This window comes from Lepeophtheirus salmonis, chromosome 13, assembly GCF_016086655.4.
Source record: "Lepeophtheirus salmonis chromosome 13, UVic_Lsal_1.4, whole genome shotgun sequence".
NCBI classification, from domain to species: domain Eukaryota; kingdom Metazoa; phylum Arthropoda; class Copepoda; order Siphonostomatoida; family Caligidae; genus Lepeophtheirus; species Lepeophtheirus salmonis.
In genome coordinates, this window is record NC_052143.2 from 2,929,845 (window position 1) to 2,953,084 (window position 23,240).

At 30.1% G+C, this 23,240-nt stretch overlaps 1 protein-coding gene across 3 annotated transcripts in view; it reads left to right on the plus strand.

Annotated features, from left to right (window-relative positions):
- The first annotated feature begins 9,185 nt into the window (after positions 1-9,185).
- The window catches only part of Tmhs (Tetraspan membrane protein in hair cell stereocilia), a 46,827-nt gene continuing 32,772 nt past the window's right edge, over positions 9,186-23,240 (plus strand). For 2 of the 3 annotated variants that reach the window (XR_011783168.1, XM_040723442.2), the window contains exon 1: positions 9,191-9,777. Coding sequence is in view for 2 of the 3 variants with exons in the window: in XM_040723442.2 (XP_040579376.1) it covers positions 9,351-9,777 (427 nt within the window). In the remaining variant the exon portion in view is untranslated. Of the gene's footprint in view, positions 9,778-23,240 lie in introns of all 3 variants that reach the window. The other variant, XM_040723443.1, reaches the window with a different exon arrangement.

Below are 23,240 nucleotides of genomic sequence, written 5' to 3' on the forward strand. Positions count from 1 at the left end.
CCCCTCCACACTTTAGATTGGGTTTGGAATCCCTGATGAGAAGCAAAAAATTTATAATTCTGTGAATTGTAATCATAAGGACTTCTTGTTGAGTTTTCAACACAGATGATAACTCAGAAGAGATGAATTTCATTTGAATTTGAACCATGAATTAGAATAATTATTTTTCATTATTATTAATTCATTAAAGTATTTATTATTCTTATAAATAATAGATGTTTATTTCAATGGTACATCCACAACATCTATTACTTTTGACTTTTTTGTGAGTTGTCTATTTGTCTCATCTTGCTCCCTGTTTGTAGGAATGTGACAATTGTTGAAATTCTCGTGGAGCATATATCCATAAAGTATTTGTCGTTAATCTACAAATATTAGTCTTGTTATTAATCATTACTCACTATCTCCAAACGTATTTGCGAGCAAAGATCACTATAGTTTTAAAAATGATCTTTTTCAGATGATATATTATGTACAAAAGTTTCTTTAATATATTTTTATTTACACCTATCCACCTAGCCGTAGCCTCTCGGAGGTATTTTAAATTTAAATGGGTGATACTTAATTTCCTTTGTAATTTATTCTCACGAGTGCTTAGACAACTTTCAAATCTCTCCTTATTGAGGTTCTGAACGTTAGTTTATTGAAGTCAAATTCAATTTAATTAAGCAAAAATATTTATTAACCATTCACTTAAGAATAGTTCAAAAGCTTGAAAAAATGAAGACATAGTCTAACATGTATAATTTTGGGTATTTAACTAATCATATACAGTCATTGATTAATCATAAATTTGACACCTTCTAATCATAAAGTAGATATTTCCCTAAATGAAAAAAAATATGAAAGAAATAATTGCCTAAAATTTCATTTACGATGCCAAAAATACGCCTCTTTGCTACTTGAATAAAATATTCAAAATATTAATTTACTTGATCCTCGCAGTGATTGACTAATTGAGAAAAGGGGGTTCTGCTAAATGTCCGTTACTTGCAATATACTACATACGCAATATAAATATTAATAATTCCATTTTTTTTAAATCACCCAATATCCTAGATTTTGATGAAATTAGAATTGTTTGTAGATACATATCTTATGAGCTTAATTTTCATATTTCATTGCTTAATTTGACGCACAGCAAGAGTCATGAGCATTAGAAGTTCAGTCAGGATTTTCTACCCAACATTAATCTCAAAGCCTAAAACAATTTTACAAAGATTTTAAGCCGTGGTTATTAACATAGAATACAATAAATGTTGATTTGTATTAATCTAAATATACTCTGATTACTATATATCATGAAGTATATCAGGTCATGGCTCAGTATATAATTGTCCGATTTCAATTGATTTGCTTCATAATACTAATACATATACAAATAGTAATATGAAAATTATTTTATGGCACCCCAGCCAAGCCACATATTCGAACTCCTCATGCTTTAGTTGGATCTTTAATTTACTAAAATACGATAAGTATTCTAAAATATACGGAGGCATTTTAATGGGATAACCTTCATCTTGGCTTAGGTATAATTGGAAAAATGTTATAAGCACTTTAAACTTACGTAGCGATATTATTATTATGATTAGTGACGAGATTTAGCGGTTTTTTTGGGCTGGCGATCTTTTATTCTACTCTGAGTCCAACAAGAACAATTATTACTCTACAACAAATCCTAAAGGTTACTCTCTGTCTTTTATGAGCACACATGAATGTTCAATCTGGTTATCAATATAATTGAATATATGTAGTAGAAAATGAAGTTCACTAATAAGAAGTTAAATAATAACAACAGCTACTGATGAATATTAAATTCATTCTTCACTTTTCCAATTCCAAAAGAACTGGCCAGCTAAACAACAATAATGAGTTTTACATTACTAATTATGAGTCTAAAAAATATTTTGACATGTTTGTGACCCCTATCTTCCCTTCTTCAAAATGTATACAACGTGTACAAGAAAGTTGTATACAATCTTTTTGTTTTTAAAAGTGTTTGTCTGTCATAAACATATAATAACACCTGAGTCTTTTGGTGTTTACGGTAGTCATGACAGTTATAAATGACTCTTAAGATAAAAGGACTTTATAAATAGGGACATTGTGTTGTTATTAAAATAATACTTGACTATGATAATAAAAAATGCATGAAAGTGTCCGAATACCTATCAAAAGCATAAATAGCTACATTAACTAAATTGACCAAAATAAAAAGTGAGAATGTACAATATACATAACTTAACATAATTTCAAATCCCACTTGCCTAAAATTTAAACAAAAATACTTTGATTTGTTACAAAGAAATACATATTTATATCCATAATGAATCTTAACTTTTTTTCCTTGTAATAGCGGAATTACTGTGTTATGTGCAATTTTAACTTTGTCAGCTATTTTCAGTTTCGTCTTGTCTTCGTCTCTTCTTCGTCTTGTCTTCATCAACCAATAGTCGTCGTCAGTCATTAATCTTGGTCATCATTTCGTCAGCTTTTGTCTTCGTCATAATATTGTCGTCGTCAGACATTGGTCATAATTATATTTTATTTCGTCTTAGTCAGATTTTTTTCCCGTCAAATGTCGTATTCCTCATGATTTATGCTTAGTAATTAATAAGGCTTGATAAATAGGGTTTTATAGTATTAAAAAATATCCCAATATGGCCCAGAGTAGGTTTATAAGCCACTGTCAAATCGTTGTAATTGGCAAATAAACCCCTTATTCGAAACTCCATTTACTTTTTCCGCCCAAATGCTTGTGCAATATATCAGTGGGGCACGTATTGGGCTCAAATGTCAACACCAATTCTCTGTTTTTGGTATGACCTCCAGAGTAGGTATAGGGGAGGGGGGGAGGGTAGACTAGAATATTAGAAGAAGTTCTTGGTAATTAGAAATGCAACGGTGTTGCCGTTTAAACTGCCTTGAGTCCTAGTACCTCACCTGTACAGCCTGAGAGCTGGGGTGTATTTTGGAATTTAAGAAGGGTTTCTTTATGCTCAAAGAACCCCGGCAGAGAGATTTAACTTGACTCGGGCCCAGCAGTTATCTGCACAATATGTGAGCTGGGGTGAATAACAGAATATTAGACGAGTTCCTTGGTACCTAGAATCGTTGTGGCAGTAGATATAAACTGTACAGACTGAGGGACTAGTGCATTTTGGGATATTAGGAGGGTTTCTTGATGCTCAGGGAAGCGGCAGCTGAGAAATTTACTTGACTCAGGCCTTGCAGTTCATCTGCACTACCAGTGGTCTAGGGTATATTATAGAATATTAGAAGGGTTTCTTGGCGCCCTAGTTTAATTGGCTTGAGGCCCAGTACTTCTCCTGTACAGCACAAGGGCCGGGGTGTATTTTGGAGATTAGACGGGTTCTTTGATTCTCGGAGGAAGAATTTAACCTGTCTTAAGGTCTAGCAGCTCATATACATTACCTGTTGGCGGGAATGTATTTCTAGTATATTATAATGGATTCTTGATGCTTAGAAACGCGATGGTAGTTTAGTTTAAACTACCTTAAGACCAAGTACTTCACATTTATAGCCCAAGGCCGGGGTGTATTTTGGAGATTAGACAGGCTCTTTGATGTTCAGGGAAGCGGCGGTGGAAGAATTTAACCAGTGTCAAGGTCTAGCAGCTCATATGCATTACCTGTGGGCTGGGGTGTATTCTAGTACGCTGTAATGGGTTGTTGGTGCTTAGAAATACAGCGGATGTACAGTTTAAAGTACCTTGAAGCCCAGTACTTCAACTGTGAAACCTGAGCGGGGTGCATTTTGGGATATTGTGAGAATTCCTTGATACCCAGAGAAGTGGCGGCGGAGAAATTTAACTTGCCTCGTTCCCATCCCTTGGGATGGGCTGTATATTAGAGATTCAACTTGAATTGGGCCGAGCAGTTCATCTTCACAACAGGTGAACTGGGGGTTATAACAGAATATTAAAAGAGTTCATGGTGCCTAGAAACACGTCGGGGGTAAAGTTAAAAATGTATTTTTACAGTACTTCACCCCTGAACAATCTGAGAGCCAGGAAGATTGTATTTTGGGATATTAGGAGGGTTCCTTGATGCTCAGGGAAGCGGCTGCGAGACTGTGGGTTCAAGATCTGATCCAGAATAAACCAAGCATTTCCTCCATGCGTGAAAGAAAAGTACCTATATAATACCTATATATTAGAATACTCATTACTCGAACAAATAAAACCAATATCAGAATAATTCTTATAATTTTTCAGTTATTATTTTTTGCTTATATTAAGACAAAGAATTCTTAATTAATTTTAATTTCTTAAAGTCATGGTCAATGCTCGCTAAATATATTTTAGTTGAAGTTAAGAAGTTATATATTCAAAATCCTATCTTTTAAGATGTAATGATCTTACAAAAAAGTGTACAGACGATAAAAATATCAATGCTGTGATTGGAAAAAGTTTGTAAGAAATATTAGTTTTATTTTTTCACCTGCTAATTATGAATTCACATGCAGTTCATACAAAAAGCATTAGATATAAATAATTAACGTTCCTAGTTCACCATTTTCAAGTTGAAATCCATGAGGAGTCATAATTGAAAAAAGTACATAAATAAATATTTCACTCTAATTCATTATTGTTAGTATCTATTAAAACATAAGCTTTTATTGTTTATCTTATGTGAAAAATGAACCCTATTCAAGTATGATAAATAAACCTGCATTTGATGTATCTATACAGATACTTGAGTTGTATGTTTTATAGATAATATATCGAGAAGCCTAAATCTTTTGAGAGACATGATACAGACATAGATAGATTATTTATTGGATTAAAATGGAATGCATGCAAATATTTTGTAAAATATGTTAGAGTTCGTTTTACTGATCTTAAATGGCACATGTCTTTCCACGGTACAAATTATAATACATAAAAATTCAAAGTAATTGTGCATTTATGACTATATTTTACTTTTAAAAATGGCTTAATTAAGAATTACGTTAAGGTCTGATTTGAAATTTAATTTGTTTATCTACTTAAAAGGAGACATATTGAGAAAACACATTTTAAGAAGTTCTTTTATATTTTAGATACTTTTATATTCGTATGCAAAACACAAGTACTTCATAAATATCAGTATTCATATTTGAATTGAATTTTCTTATTCAAATCCGACTCCACATTCTTAAATATTTTGGTACATCACAAAGGTTAATAAATAAAAACAATTAATTCTAGATATATTTTTCTACATGAATAAAATTTTTATACATTTTGGAATCAGAAAATCAAAATTTGCATCCATTTTGAGATATTCAATGCATCACTAAAGTTTGCTACCGAGTTGTGATGGTATAGCCTAAACTCCACAAGGAGGGAGCACTTGTGTAAAAAAGGAAGTTAATCGTACAATATATGCCAATGGTATATAAATTGATTTTTTATTAAAAAATGATAAATTTAGACAAATATGTGTGTCTTATTTGTATAAAAAATAGTTCCTAATTTTTAAAATATCTTAGGAACAAAAAAGAGATTTTTTTTATCAATGCATAAAATGAATTTTTATGCGTATTTCCTTTCATAAAACCTTCTAAGACAAAATTCTTTTAACATATTGTTCAAATAAGTTTTAATTCTATTTTTGTCACTATATTTAAACAAAAATTATTAAAAAACTTCAAATTAGGCATGTTTCACATCTGTAAGCCCATGAGACAGGGTTTCCGAAAACTTACAAAAAAAATCAGTATTCATACTCTTGACACTTTAAGACATGAGAAAATCAAGAAATAACAACAATAGTAAAAAAAAATTGAACAGGTATAATATTACATATTTACAAAACTTGCCATCTCTTGACATTTTTTCTTTTCAAGGAAAGAAGTTTGATCTTATTTTGTTTACCTATAAAAGTTAATGCAGGATCTTTCTTTATACAAATAAACTATGAATTTTTTATCGTTTTTTAATAATAAAAATTTCCCTATTGCCGTCTCTGCTTCAGACAGATTAGATTTAGATCCGATAATGAAGGTCTATTTCCCAAATAAACCCTACACTCTACTGTATTCTACCCTTTCCTCTATCAATTCATTTTGGACTCAGTAGAAATCATACTAGATTAATAGGTATACAGTTGAGTTCAGGGAATAACATACGGCTCTCTTAAAACCAAGATATTTCAATGACAATGCATAATTTGTAAAAAAATATAAATATTTGCTAAAAAGATCATCAAAAACTAAAAAAAAAAGTTCCTTCTAATCAATTCACCGAAATATTTACCTATATTTTCAATCAGCCCATAATTTCAACAAAAACAGTAAAACATAAGATTGACTAAAAAATTTGGTAGCATGGCCTTGATTACTACCATTAGTTGTCTTCCATATCTTACTATCAAGTCTTGCCACATCTTTACTCTTAATTTTTTTCCTTTTCTCAAAAATTCAATTAATTCCCTTTCATTTGAGTAATATTTTTTATGGACTTGGACCAACTCACACCAGAAATTTTCAGTTAGTTTAAGATCTGAATTTTGTGACTCGAATCTTATTTTGAGTGATAGATTTGTAAGTTGAGATTACTAATATCTATATCTTTACTAAAATTACTATATCTTTAGATCTGAGTCCTGCTGCAACGTTTATTTAGGGCAAAGATCAAGCAATTTTGTTTTATGCCTGCAGATTAGCATCCAATATCTCAAAATAATCTGGTGCTTTCATGAAGTTATATATCCAAATGCCTCTGGATGAAAAACAACATCAAAGTTTAATATTTCTTCAACCATTTTTGGGAGTTTAAACAATGTGACTTAGATTGTATTCCTAAATTGTAACATCGTACCCCAAATTGAGTCACAAAATATGTCATAAATCTTTTACAACATTTTTTAAATTGAATCTTCAATATGTATTCAACTTTTTACTGAATAAATTGTTTAGATGAAGCTTGTATTATGAAATAACTAAATATGACGTTCTCTGGAAAATTTATCGTAAGATTAAAACTTCAAGAAATCTTAGTATTTATAAAATATAACATGTACATTTTAATTACTTTAACTGTAATCAGTATTTTTTTTAGATATAACGGTGTTTTGAGATATTCTGAAAATATAATTATCTAAATAAGTATTTATCAAAATCTATTTATATATATATTTCACAAAGTATTTAACTGAGTGAGAAAAGATTCGATTTTAAATTTTATTAAAATAAGAAAATATTTTAGTGTATTGTATATACTTTTATTAAATTACAAGATTCACTATTTATAATTGACATTTAAAGACTTTATTTATACATAGGAAAAATGAAAAAATTTAAAATGTAATGCAAATTTACTTTTTGGAGTGTCTGTATTTTTAAGAGAAATTCAAATCAGCCTTCAAACCTTTTTATCCAAAGATAAATGAAATATTAGTCATTTTAGTAATTTATTTAAAAAACGTACGTCTATGTATATATATATATATTTATTTTTTTGCAAGAAATATAAGTGAGAGTTCAATAATAGAAAATAAATTGTATTTGCTTCAAAAACCTTTGAAATATGAATTTGGCGGAGTGGCACGACTTTCAGAGGGGAGATAGGAATAAAATTTTATCGTGCTTACGCTAATAATTAACAGAAGTCTTTTTTTTAACTAGCTCTTGTATTTGGGGAATTTATAATCTAATATTCTTTTAGAAAATAAATTTTATATTCTATATAGTATTCCATACTCTATGTATATGGCTCCCGTGAGCTGATAAAAATAAGGAATAGAGTAGGTGAGCTAACCCTGGATTTAGAGTTAATTTAATTGTATAGGAGTATATATTTAAACGTTCTTTCCTGAATTGTTTATTCCTTGAATTGATTTCTTCAACCGTTGTGATATTGTTCCCGGACAATCAATTCAATCAAATGTCTTAACAAGAAAATTCCTTTTATTTATTTTTGTTTAGCATGATTCTCAAACCCAAGCATTTTGGCCAGTTTCATTCAAGAATTTCCATATCAACAGAGAGGTCTTATGCATCCAACCTACCGTCAAGACCTGGTACCAAGTGACTATCACCTGTTTCTGACCAAGGCCAACATGCTTGGGGCTACAAATGTGGCCTCAATAGAGGCTGGGAAAATTGGTTCTGCCAGTCTCTTCCCATGGGGACTAGGGGTTCTACAAAAAGGGTATTATGAAGTTGGATTTTCGTTGTAAACAAGTTATTATTTATTTCAAAAGCATTGAGAACCAAGAAATTTTATAAATATGAAAACTAATTAAACAAATCAAATATTTACATATTTATGTATAATACAATATATGAATTTCTTTTTTGATTTATATAAGGATTAATATAGATTCAAAATTATTTTAAGTCCTTTCATCGATTCTTTTAATATAATAATGTTTAATTGTTCTTCAAAACTTAATAAGATTTTTTTTTTTTAGTCCTTTTTATATTATTATAATATTATAATTTACAAAAAAAAAGTTACTATTTGTAAAGTAAAATTTAATTGGCAGAAATATAGTGAATATACAAAGCTGATTTTTTTTTCTTCATGGTAACGATTTAAAATTATCATGATGTAGAATATTATTTCACAAAAACCTTTTCTATGTACAAAAAACGTGACATTGTGGGATGGAATTTAATATGTAGTTTTACTATTTATGGTCTATTGTCATCATTAGCTGGGTCACTTAATGATTTAAAAAGTAAAGCATCTTTAATTTATAAGTTTGGATATTCCTAGATGAGAAATAACTTCTCAGTAAACTCCATTTAATTAGTGCAATACTGTGACGTCATTAATTTTCATTTATAAGTTGTACGTAATTAATGCTATGTTCTAATTTAGTTTATCATGATTGTATTTTACAAAAGTCATTTCGTGGAAATAATTACTTTTAAAAAATGTATTTAAAATTACAATAAAAAAAAAAAAAAAAAAAAAGAAATAAAAATGGAGGTAAAGCGGTTCGCATGCCCTGTTTAAGTTGAATGATTCTTACCATGGTAGTATCGACTTATATGAGTAGATTTTCTTGATTTTTGAAAGGGAAATACATGGATACATACATCCATACGATATATTTCTTACCTCACCAATAATAAGAAAAAAAATACATACCTACATTCGGCTCCCCCTATATTATACGCACACACAGGTAGACCATAGGTAGATTGTATTTTTTTTCTCCATACACACCTCAGTTTTGTGAATGTTTCTTAGTCTTACAGAGTGTTTTTGTGATGAATACATTGTGCTATTAAAAGTGTTTTTCTTTATTTCACAAAAGTGGTGAACATAAAAATCCAAAAGATTTTGGTAAAAGAGTATAGTAAAGAGACCAAGAGAGTCAATATTCAGCATGGATCATAATCCTACCAACCCGGCGGATAACATGACGATTCTAACGTCCAAATATATTAGAAACTCTCGTGCCATAGCCGTTGTTTGGGGTACATTTACAATCTGTATTGGGATCCTCAACATTGTAATCCTTATCCAAGATCAATGGGTCGGGGATACATCTGAGTCCAGAAGCCCAGGGCATTTCGGGCTTTGGCGTTTTTGTACAGTTCTCTCAGATGCAAATACCGGTGAAGGCTCTTTGGTTTGCAAGGGGAGGCTTGACGACTTTGCAAGCATACTTAATCCAGCCTTTAGAACCTCCACTGTGTTTGTAGGCCTTTCAGTGATTGTGACAACTCTTTGTGTGCTGGCCTTTCTTCTATTCTTCTTTATGAAAGCCACTTCTGTTTTTGAGATTTGTGGAACCATGCAGTTCTTATCAGGTAAGACAATCCATCATATCCATAATTCTACGAATCAATATTCATTTCCAGAGTCGTTTTTTTCTTCTTTTGTTTTGAAAAAAAGAGAAAACTATCATCCCGTATATATTTTTGTACCTTTATGGAGTGATAATTAGAAATTGATCCTACTTCAATTTTCTGTACATTTTTAGTCTACTGCTAACATAAAAACAAAATGAATAATATTTCGAAAGTGGACAGACTTCAATCATTTCTTTATATTTTGATTGATGAATAAATTATCAACAGACTTGATGGATAGCCCTCAGGCTAAGATAATAAGAAAGAAATTTAAGAATTTAAGAAATTTAATAGGCCTCAGGCTATTAAATTTCTTATTAATGAAAGTATTTTCTACCAAAAGATGAATATCTATGTACAAATATATTATAAGATATGACACGTAGGGAAAAAAGGTTAATAAAAGTAAACTTATGACATTCAAACCACGAAAGAATATGATAATTATTATTACAGTCAAGTATAAAGTAAATTGCATAATTCATCACAGATGTCACTTGCAGATAATTTCACCTTTTGAGTTCAAACTTTCTCTATGCAATAATAACTCAAAGCCAGCAGGGTTTTCTTTTTCTTACGTCTCGTCCTTTATTCTGTCTTGTGTGTTCATATCTGAGATTATATACGTATTACCATGTTCATGTATTGAACGTGGTTTTATAAGAAGTAAAATTATAAAAAAGTATATATTGGGATAGTAACACCTAATTGATCATTCGAACTATGTTCCAAGCATATATGTGTTAAGTCAATAGTTTTATTTGTAATATTATGTCCTGATATTTGATGTATATATATTCTCTTATTAAAGAATATCAAACACCTTAAAATTATTGTATGAATCATTTGATTTTTTAAATATAAAATATGTGGAAATTTTTTATTTTTTATTCACGTTGTATGTATTTTGTTGACTTAAAAAAACACACTACAAAGACATACTAATATTTACCTTTAGAAAAACTTTTTTATAATGAATTTAGAGCCTTTAAAAATAGTACATGTGAATCTCAACTTTATTCAAATTAGTCTCTTTGACAACTTTTTACAAAATTATGTTTTGTTTTTTTTCCTATAGGAGTAAAAGCTAATTAATGTACGATCATTTTTAATGAAATGCAGATTCATTAAAAATTAAACGGAAAACTGCCGTGTTTTTAGAACATTTACTATGATGTATAAGAATTTTTATATTCAATAGTAACTCAATTTTTACATATTTATTGGATTTTGTTTTACACTATTTTGACCCAATACTAATAGATATTACTGCCATGAACGCCACCCTATTTTTTCATTACCTACGGTTCATAAACCGGTTTTTTTAATAATATTTTTTGAGCATTTTGCTAACAAACAAACATATGTATTCATATTCCAAAAATATTCATCTATTAAATTATGACGAATTTATCGAACGTGCTCCAAATATTATATCAACAATGATGCCTTAGAGAAGGCCTGAATTTGAGATTATTATGTAATATTGGACGTCAATAAAGAAACTGTTTTTTAACAAAATATGCTTATATTATTCTTTTTTTTTTTTTTTGTTTTAAAAGAAAATAACTCTTGTAATTATCTTTTCCCCCTGAAATAAGTATATACTGTGTTAATAAGGAAAACTTTCTTTGTTTTAAACAGTGTTTGATAAAGAATTTAGCTCTGTTTGTATAATTTTTACGTGTAGCTCCTTACTTCTTTCCATAACTTCGATATAAATACATGCATGTTTATTTTGTTTGATCGATACAAACAGATCTCAAAAATATTGTTATGCCTTTATTATTAATATAGCTAGGCAATGTGAGAAATTATATATGTGTGTATGTATATATAACGGGATGACAACTATTTTATGTCTACATTAAATATTTAATGTAAATATTTTCAAAGAAAATTTTAAATAAAAAGAGATTTACAACTTCATTTATGACATAGCAAAAGGATGAGAGTTTAAAATAAATATTGTCTACTCAACATTGTTGCATAGTACTTATGTAACTTGCAAGGGTTGCTACTTTTGTCGAAATGAGTGTGCATGCCCGCAATCTTGTACACGTTCTGTTCTGATATATGTAAGAGCTTCTCTTGCAAAAATCATCAATACTGTGAAATTAATATTACATCTTTTGATGGATTTTGGTTAGATACTTCGGTTCAAGAAATGGTCAAAAGTCTGAGGGACACTCTGCTCTATCATTGACAATTTGGAATAAAATATAGAATAGTTAGCAGCACCTTGTCTCAAAACAATATAAATACCAAAGAATATATATTTTTATATTGACCCTAATAAATAAAAATATATATTATAATAAAAACTAAGAGCATCTTAAAGATCCACTAGAACGTCATTTCTTCTTAATTATATCCAAATGACCGATAAATAGATACTTTTTTTTATAGGAAGTGATTTTCTTTTTTATAATGCTTTATGCTAGAGTTGGTCTACACATTGTATTAGATTCATGACATAACATATGTTGAAATATAGTTGTACTTTTGTACAAAAATAATAGTTCCATATTTTTACAATTGACTAAATACTCAATCAGTTTCAAATTTGCTGTGGAGTTTTATATGTGCACAAGGAACAATGCCTGAAATCGAGCTAAAATTTCAATACTCTCTAAAAATAAAAACATTTATATGACTGAAATTAAGCTCCATTTAGATTAAAGGGTCCGCATTTTTATAATTTTGTTTCAAAATTGGTAAAGTCCTAAATGTAAAAAGGCATTAGTCACAATATTTAGATGTCCAGTCAGCATTTTGTAGAACAATCTTTTTAATTTAAATAATCAGATATATCAACTACTGTCGTCATCATTACTCAACATTTAATAATTTTAATAAGAATAATGAAGGCGTTAATTAGATGTAAATTAAGATAACGTAAAAATATTAACGTATTTTAAAGATACTTAACTAATTCAAATCATGGAGGGGGATTTAAAATTTTAAAAGTTTGAACAGGGATAAGACTAGGTAGAACCTACTTTAAGTCCCTATTAATGACCGACATATTTACCTTTGGATTTAGTTTTCTTAATTAAATCAATTTATTAACTCATACTAAAGGACAATTTTGAAGGAAATAAGAAATCTTAATAACTACATAATCAAGTTTAACTCATTACCCAAAGATTTAAAAAAATCTTGAATTAGAATTTAACAGATAAATTATTCTAATTCATGTGTGCACATTTGAAAAAAAAGGTAAATTTAAAGCAAAAATATATAAGAAAGTTCATTTATAGTACCTAATGAACTTTTATTCAATCTATAAATGCATTTAAATCTCAAGAAGAGTGTAATTTTGTATGTAAGAATACATTTATGTACTTAGTACATTAACTAACGGCATAAATAATTATGTTTTTGATTCTACCTGTGATCAGTTTTTAGAATTTGACACTCTGTGAAAACAACAGATTAAAATTTAATATACTTCTGTAGTTATTTATTCTTAAACCATGGTATTTCTTTTTTCTCAGATGTATATTATCATTGGTTAGATATAGGATACAAAGTGTTTTTTATATTCTCATAGATCACATCAAAGAAAGGAGATAACATCGTCTACAAAAATTATATGCATTAGATGATTATCTGATAATATCAAAGTCATAGCGTGTAATTCAAATTACATTCTTTAAACATATGTTGTAATTTTCTACTAATTGATTAATTATCATGGGAAACGAATTAGTAAATGATTATATAATTATGATATAATACTATCCCTATATTGAAAGACTTGCCAACATACAGGTTTGTTAGATATTATCAGCCTTTTCTATTGATTGACAGGCATTTTCCGGGTTTCGTTAAGAAATTCAAATTTGTCAGTAAAAATAAACATATTTTGAAAACCAGCTCCATTGTGGTTCAAGATGTGATGTCCTCATATGGCAAAAACACCACTTTTCAGTATTCCTCAGCTTGTTAATATTAACAAGTACATATAAATGAACTTTCTGAAGACTAAAATACAGCCACGAATACAGAAGATTTTTCAGAAACCCCAATCTTCTTTCAATAGGATAACTACTCTACCGAAATTGTAGGTTGACCTTCTTCTTATCCTGATTTCAAACCTCTGGAATTTACATATACTCCATGCACCATATTTAAGGTTACACTGAAGTTTGTTTTCAGACTTAATAAAAAACTTATTCGTGTAGACATTGAGAACAAATTGAATTCTATTTCCAGTTAATTATAATTAAAATTGATATTTTTGAAATAATGTGACCTCCCTCAGCCTCATTGACGACCTCCAACCTTTTTCTGAAGGCTGCACAAATCTTAGGGATTTAGGTTCCTAACGAGTCAGTCTATTCAACGTAATTGCAGACTCCAAAGACCTCACATACACTTAAACTTGTTACAATCAACTCCTTCGACCTTTGTCTAGATGGAATAATCCAAAGGATTAAGATCAGAGTAGCTGGGTGGACATATTTTCTTGGCACATTCAAAAGAAGTTTGGGTGTAGACGACTTTTTCCCCTTTGTGGCCATCGTAAAGAGATTTTTCTTTTCCTTGATCTTGATTTCTCTCCCAACTATTAATTTAATGGTCCTTGAGAGCGTAAACTCGCTAACATTCATCTTCTTGGCCACGAATCGTCCTAATCAGATTTACAGGAAGGTAGTTTTCACACAAATAGTTGTGGCTTTTGTTCTGAATGTTCTTTTTCGACCTTTCCAGACTTTTTAATGACTGTTCCTTGAGTTTAAAATAGCTTTTTAATGCGATACACGGTCGTCCTGCTAATCCTGAGGGCAATCTCAGTTTGGGTCTTCTAGCACGCAAGAATTTCTAGCAAAAGAGTTAATTTGGTTTTCGTTTTGTCTTCTTTGAAGATACAGTAATATATATATTTAAACAATTTAAAATAATACTTAAAATATATCACAAACTTCCCTTTTGTAAAAGTTCATATCAAAACTCGAGCTGTGACCATTTATGTAAGTGTAAAAATAAATAAGACGCATGAAAGGCATTATGGTAAAGAGCCACTGACTATTCCAAGAGGCAATAAAGATCAGGCTATGGAAGCTGTAAAGTCTGTTTGGGATGATATACTACAAGAAACACCTGCTCATTTGCTTTTAAGGGGCTTTTGCCTGAGATTCATCTAAGAAGAAAGAATATTATTTAAATTATTACATTTGTAATATCTATCTTATGGACAATTCATATTATGTAACCTATGGTTCAATTTTAATGGGACAGTAGTTTATTTGAACCATGTGCATGCTTTTAATGATTCACATAGTAAAAACCAAAATTAATAGTGAAATAAAAGCACATTTTGCAAGCTCAATTTATTGTTTTAATAAAGAAAAAGTTGATAAAATGGCCTTTATTTTTTATCACTTTATAGGTGTCGGATTATACAAAGTTATTAAACAACATGTATGTAGACAAACTTCCCTCCTTTGGCTGGATTACCGCACCTTATTTATTTACATACTACGTGGCATGCTTGTTATTATTGTTTTTGTAATTCCATGTTATAGTAAGTTTGATTTTAATGCATAATTCATTAAAAAAAAACTTGCCTTGCTCAAGAAAAACAAAACGATTAAGGAAGATTGAATAACCTCTTTTTTTAAACCATACATAAACAAATGTAGACATATAGCAATAAATCCTATTCTCATAATATCTATCATTATGATGTTATATGTGTATAATGTGCAACGTATACAAGGTGGTCCTGAATTAGTGCCCCATCCAAAAAATTACTCTCTTAACAAATTATGGTATGTATTTCAATATGTTTTTATACTTTTTATCGGTATAATAAATATTCTACAGTGTATAGCCATAGTTTAACAACAACGACCTTTCAGTGCATGGGGAGGTAGAACGTTGTTTGTTGTTTTGGTGGCTAGTCGGAAGTGTTTGGCGTCAGTTAAAAAAATGGCGTCACTCAATCAACTATTTTTTCCTCAATTGTAGTAAAAGCAAATGCAGAGGGCGAGAGAATCTTGAGACTGCAAACTTCTAAAGCCGGGATAGTTCTTTTTTTTTAAAGAGATAAGAAGAAACTAATAGAGTTTGGCGGTGATAATGAATCAACAAGAAAGCTTGTTGATCACAAGACAAAGTCAAACTGCCAGAATGATCCGGATGTCATTGCAAAAATGGAAAAAAATCATTGATGATGTGCCATCGAAATCGATGAGGTCTATAATATCTTTGGATCCAAACTATTCGGAAAGGCTGATCATAAAGTGTGTGATTTTCCATACAAATCATACAAGAGACGAAAAGATCAACAGCAGAAAAGGCATTATTTGTTTTATATAATTAGTTGTTCAAACTCATTGGACCTCAATCCCATGGGCGTATTTGAGTGAGGCACAGTTGAGCGACACACCAACAGATCCTCCTGCAACACAAAATCTGAGCTTATGTCCAGGATATGGGTGGAATTCCATAATTTGCTAAAGGAGCCTGTCATCAAGACCTGCTCCTCTTTCTGAAGTCGATTAGGGGCCTTTATTGACACTATTGAATACTAATATTCACTTTAAATTCAGCTCTCATTTGAGATTTGTTTTATATTAAAATTGGATGATTACTTGAGGAGAAAATATATTTTCCAAAAATGTGTAGTCAAGGCTTAGTTAATCCGTATTAATATTTGAATAATATACTTTTATATACTATAAACGAATAGTAAAGATTTCTTGCAAAAGCAGATTATATGTTTCCACCCTATCGATTTGAATGTAGGTACAAAACATTTACATAAATGGAAAATGTTTTAAATTTCATAGAAATCCATATTATTTCTAACAAATACATATAAATCGCAACATGAAATTAAAATACCTATGTATGCATTTATCCTTTGAGCAAACTGTCCTTGAGTAATAGAGTCCTTGAGTTTATAATACATCTATAAACTTGAGTTATTTGTCGCGGCACGGAGATAATGAAATTTTATATTCATTCAGTCAACACGTAACATTTTAAAGTATTTATTCTCTCTTCTAAAAAGATTATTTATTACAACTATTCCTTGTGGAGAAAATGTTCATAGCCTAATGTGAAATACATTTTTTTTCTTTGTTTAATAAAGTCTTAAATTTTAACAATGAATAAGAAGTGCTATTATATTAGTCCATTACAAGTATTCGCGCTAAATACAAATTATATAAAGGTAGTTTTTCATGGCAATGAATCAACTTTAGAATGTCAAAGGACACAATTTGAAGATCAGACTCGAGTCATGCTTATATGCAATTAAATAGGTCATTCAATTCGACTTAGGTTCCTATTAAGCTCTTTCAGAAAGTATCAAACTTTTGATGGCAAAAAAAGATATAATATTGTTATCATTTAAACAAAATATTGCGGATGTATAAAAAAGAATATATTATTAACAATAATGAAGAACCAAATACTTCAGAGTCCGACTGCCCTATACCTAATTATCTCTTAAAAACAGTATTCTAAATAGCCAAGTTACTTTTTACTTATTTTTGTAGTCTTCTTCTTTGAGCATGAGTGACAAACTTAATCTTTTTCAATATTAAGCTACTTGTATTTGATTAAAATTACAAGAAGTGTACTCCATAATATAATTAACAAATTGATTTAATAGCTTATTACATAACGTGTATTTATTCAAAAAACTATTATTCTTCAGACTTAACAGATAACCGTTTTGTAGAAGCATTCATAAATACACATAATTACAAATTTAATTGTGCATAAAAAAAAAAACTTTTAAAAATAAATAAATTATGCTACACATCAAAAATTAGAGTCAATTTTTGCCTGCACAAGCAATCATTCTTAATTAAACACACATTATACAAACTTTAATCAGTAGAGGGTAACTAAATCATGAGTATAGAATGTAAAAAAAAATGAAAAAAGAAAAATTCAGGAACTATTCTTTCCAAAAAAAAACACATTTTTGAAAATTGGGAAACCATATCAGAGCTAAAAGCTTTGGTTCTACATTTTTGGTGAATCATGTGCAATATATGTATACAGCAGGGGTTTTGCCAGTTTTCATCATTTGGTTTGGGGGAGGGTTTAATCCCAAAAATTCCTAAAACCGTTATATGATAACTTATATAAATAGGTATAATAGTATAGAAACAGAGAATGAAAGTAGAAGAGAAAAGATAAAAGAAGGATAAATACATAGAAAACGAAAAAGAAAAGGAGGTTTTACTTTGGTCTAAAACAGGCTTTGAATAACCTTGGAGGCCCAAAAATATAACAAGATCTTACATGGTTATTTTATACATCTACTAGCTAAATTTTAGTACAATATATTCGACCATTTGTGATTCCATATGTGGTAACACCAAAAACAGTCATTTTTTTTTTTTTTTGGAAGGGCTTCATTTCGTAGTTATACAAATACAAAAAGGTTCATCTCCATACTCCATTAATTAAATTGTACATATATACACAATATCATATCATAATCAATAATAAATAGTATTCAATTACATGATAAAGGACTGAACGATAAAAATTTCTAAAAAGTGTTTTTACTTTATGTGCATTTCTGAATAAAATTGGTACCCATCAGCTTTTGACGAATTTGGATGTATAATAGCTAAAATATTATAATCTTGTAGCTATTATTGCACGCCTCAGTCCTTCCATTAAAAAAATCCATGAAATTAAATGGAAAAACACAGAAACGACCGATAAGAAAAACAATAAACTAAACTTTGGTTAAAAATTGCAAAATGTATGAATAACTCCTAACGAAGGCATTATCAGGATAAATATATAATTGCATATAATCAAATTTAATGCCTCAGGATCATACTGAAAAATATTTCCCATAGATTCAAAGGAATAAGAAGCATTTTTTTAAACCTAGGGGTATATAATATCCGGATTCACTAATAGTGAGTTAATGTAAAGGAGATTATTTGTGGAAAAACTGAAGTACATCTAATACTTTTTTGTAAGCAACAAAGTTAGAGTTTATTTTTTCTAAGCAGATTAATTGGATACCTATAACTAAGAGAAAACATGATTTATCTGAAGTACATACTTATGTAGCTAGTAGGTACACAATGAATGAGTCAAACACAGCCACTTTCACTTTTTCTATTCCTTCATTTGTTTTTCCTGTTTTTTTGGTTATGACGAAAAATAAGTTACCTACCCGCATTTTTATCTTTTCTGTTTGACTCATTCTAAAAACTTAATGCTATCTTTGGGTGTATGTAAAGTACAAAGAGAAGAGTGAGTGAGATTTAATTAACATAATTTAAAATTAAATGTGATTCATAACTGGAACTGAAGTATTTTTTGTTGGGTTTTTGTCAAGACATGATATATGTATATCAGGCCAACTGTTATTATAACACCCCATTATAACACACAAAGTATTGAAGTTCATGGGAGGATCCTGGGTGAGTTAGGAAACAAGTTTATTAATAATTAATTGAAATCAAAATAACATGTTTTAGTCATTGTATCCTCCCTCAGAATTGATGGTGAGCTGAACCCGTTGGTAGAAGCTTTAATCGGAACTCATGGAAGCCCAAGCCTTGTTGAAGGATATCTTCAGGACGCAGGTGCTGTTGTGGCGTCTCCTACATGCCTTTGACTCCATGTGGATCTACATGAAATAGTCTATGCGTTGATTTCTGGTCTCTGCGGCAGCCAGAAGTCCTTTTCCCATAAGTGCATGTTGGCCGGGAGCCACTCTTGGCTTTTATTTGGGGTGTTGGAAGGTACTCTATCTTGTTGAAACACCCAGGGAAAAATGTCAATGATGGATTTTATCCATGGGAGAACATTGGTGTCCAGATTTTTTTACGTATTCATCAGCCTTCATGTTGGATGCAAACAGCCCTTATATGATTACTGAAGAAGGGGTTTGTTGGCGGAGACATACAAGAGTATTCTCATTAGAAAAGATCATAATGAGTCCACAGGTTCCCTTGAGGAGGTTCAGGATCTTTTTTGCACGCTCCACACAAACTTTTTTCTACTTTTCTATAAACAAATACCGCAGAATACACCACATATACTTTCCTCCTGCCTTTTTTGAACCCTAGACAGAGCTGTCGGGGACATGTTCATCTTACTGGCCATGTCAGCACTTGAGGGATTCTGCTTTTTCTTGAAAAACGACATCAGTCGGTTGACAGACACGGAGGGGTTCCTGCCTCCTCCTAGAGACTGTTTGAGATCCTCCTCAACCTTTAACTGTATGAATACATTGTAAATTGTCTTCCTCGGGGCCCCAGTCTGCTCTCAGATGGCCTTCCGCAACATTGCCAAGCGGAGGAGCTCTGCCATCTAAATCCTCTTCTTGTTCAGTGTGTTCATGGTCGTGACTCAGACAATGTTTTTCTTTGGCAATCGACAGTTAATTATGTGTTCTTAACCTCTTTAAATTTTAATCATAGAAGTGAGTAAATAATAAAAGTTGGTCTGATAAATATGAAGATTTTTTTTTGCTTTGATACAACTGGTACCATTATAGTTTTTGTAAGATCAAACTAATTAGGTCCAAGTTTAGTCTGATCTGTTTTTTTTTCCTAAAATAAAGTCTAGAATTAAAAGTTAGTCTTATTGGTTCTACAAAAAAATGATAATTTCATTCTTACGATAACATTTTGAACCGAAAAAAAATTGGGTCTTGGACCTACTCTCAACACTATTAAATATATTTTTATATAACCCAAAAAGAACCTTTATATCGTCAAACATAGGGATGTTTCTCTGGTAAGGAAAAAAGACGACTTCGCTACATAGAAGGGAGGATGGACTGTGCATTCTATCCTGTAAACTTTTGGCAACAACATCCTTCCATCAGGACAAAGCACTGAAAATGGATCATCTAATGGATTTTCCATCACGACAAATGCCCAAAAACATACGGGCAAAGAAACAAAGAAGTGGCGCAAGAAGAAACACTCTAATGTCATGTAGTGGCATATCCGGTCTCCCGACCTCAATCCCATATCACATCATTATGAGTGAGCAAACTGAGAAAATCTGCTCTCATCAAATACATATTCTCTCCCCTATATTGAAGAAATAAAATTCATCTGAAAATACAGAAACATAACAAGTGCAGCTCCATTAGAAATCCACTCCTTGAAAACAACTTTGAAACTTACTGTACCTTTTGGTTAATGTACTTAATTTGTGGAAATGAATCAACTTCACCAAAGATATTTGTGGTTTACCTCATAGTTTTTACTTCACAAACAAACATATTTTTGACAATAATAATATTAAAACCAGCGGGGAGAATATTATAATATGTATAATGGGAAAAACACTGATACATCCCTACAGATAAATTTAATATTCTTTTTTTTATCCATCTATCATTGTTAGGCTTATGAATACAAATGTTTGTTGATAAAAAAAACTAAAAAGAATAAAGTTTCTTCATTCTTATGCTTTCGTAATTTATGTATTTTCTCATAGAAGGAATGAATTCCGTATTTCAATTGAGCAACATTTCATATCTTTTGACAATGTGTAATGGTTGTGAATATACTGAAAACATATATAAAGGGAAAAGTGCAAAACCTCACTTTATAGATATTAGGGGGTATTATTTGATTCATACTTTTAATTTAATTTAGTGCTTTGTCGACTTGAATACCGGTCGTATAGGATCAATTTGAGTCCAAAAATTAGAAAAGGAAAAAAGAAAGAGAAAAAAATTAAGGAGCCACTGCTCATTTACTAACTATTTGATTATTTCAATGTTTTTTAAATAGTTTTTTATGGATAAAGAATGATTAATAGACTAAGGATAGATATTAACAAAGGGTTCCTAGAGGTAAATTTCATTTAGTTAGAGGGAAGGATAAAACCAATGGATTTTATGTCCTGGATAGGGGGAAGAATCTTACTTATATGTATATATCAAACATCTTAGAAATTAGCAATAATAGATTATTATACCACGTGACCTTTATTGTATCACGCAACCTTTCCTCCCAAAAGAAGCCAAAAAAAATCCCAAAATCATGTAGTAGCTATTCAAATAAGTCAATCATACCAACTGCTATTTATTTCTCAAGTATTCCCAGAATATCATTGTTATATTGTTTATCCACAATTTTTAAAATGAATTATTTATATTTCATAAAATCCGAAACATACATTGTATTTTAATTTATACTTTAACATAATATGATTTGCTAATATTTCATTAAAAGTGTAGCTATACATTGGTATATATAATGATAGCCAAAACATATTCATAAAAATAATAATAATGGCCATATATATTTTTATACAACGAGGGATGAACAAGATATAGTATTCCTGTCCTATTGAAAACGGAGCATTAATATAGTTTTCCTTACTACTTCGTTTATTTATCAAAAAGAATGCATTATGAAATACCCATAACGTATCAAGTGAGATGAGGGGATCGAACAGCTGACAACAAGATACGTAGGGTATCTTTGTGTTAGCAAAGTAACGCCGTGATTAGTTGATAACCTTAAAAGTGCTATAAAATATCTCATAATTTTGCAGGAATATCTATAAAATTTAATTAGAGCTTATAATGACGTTAAATTGTGATTCACATAAAATCAGTAAAGGACAGCGCTGCGAAATTTAAAACATATAATGAAGTTTACTGATGAAACATCTACAATCCTCTCTCTCTTTCCACCTAAAGGAATTTATTTATTGTGCCCCTATGGTGGGCACTCCATCAGAGTGGAGCAGTGGTTTTGGGTTGTACCATCTGAGAAAATACAAAAATTTGAAAGAACCACAATTATTTCAAACTTAAAAAATTTCACAATTTTTTGAAGATAATAAGAATAATGATTATAAACACATGATTTGATGCATGAATGAATCCCTTGTAGAGCCTTTTCACACATGTCACAGTAAGTTGAAAGTAAGCACAACTGAAGTAAACTGAAGGCACAGTTGTTTATATATGTAGACATTTCAATAAATTGATAGTTTATCTCAAAAAATATTTAAGAAACATTCTCCATTGGCTTTTAAATGATAAAAACTGACATATAGATTCAGAAAGGATTTTGATTTTTATACAGTTTGTTTTTTATGCCTCATACAAAACTTCCGGAATGATTACATCACATTGGGACAATGAACCTTATTCCATCTATGAAGAAAAAATAAAAAAAATATTTATTATCAACTGTATTTGAGTAGGTACTACAATATTTTTGATTGTTCATTGAAGCAATGCTCTATAAAAAATGTGATTTAGCTTGTTTACTTAATTCATCTTAGAAATAACATTCTAAGTACATTATACATATAACATTGACTGAGTACGCATACTACATATGACGTAGAACTTATATATTTGTTATTAGTGATTGATTAGTGATCTACAAGGAGTTAAAGTGATGATAAATAATTTTTTTGATAGCGTGTGTGCT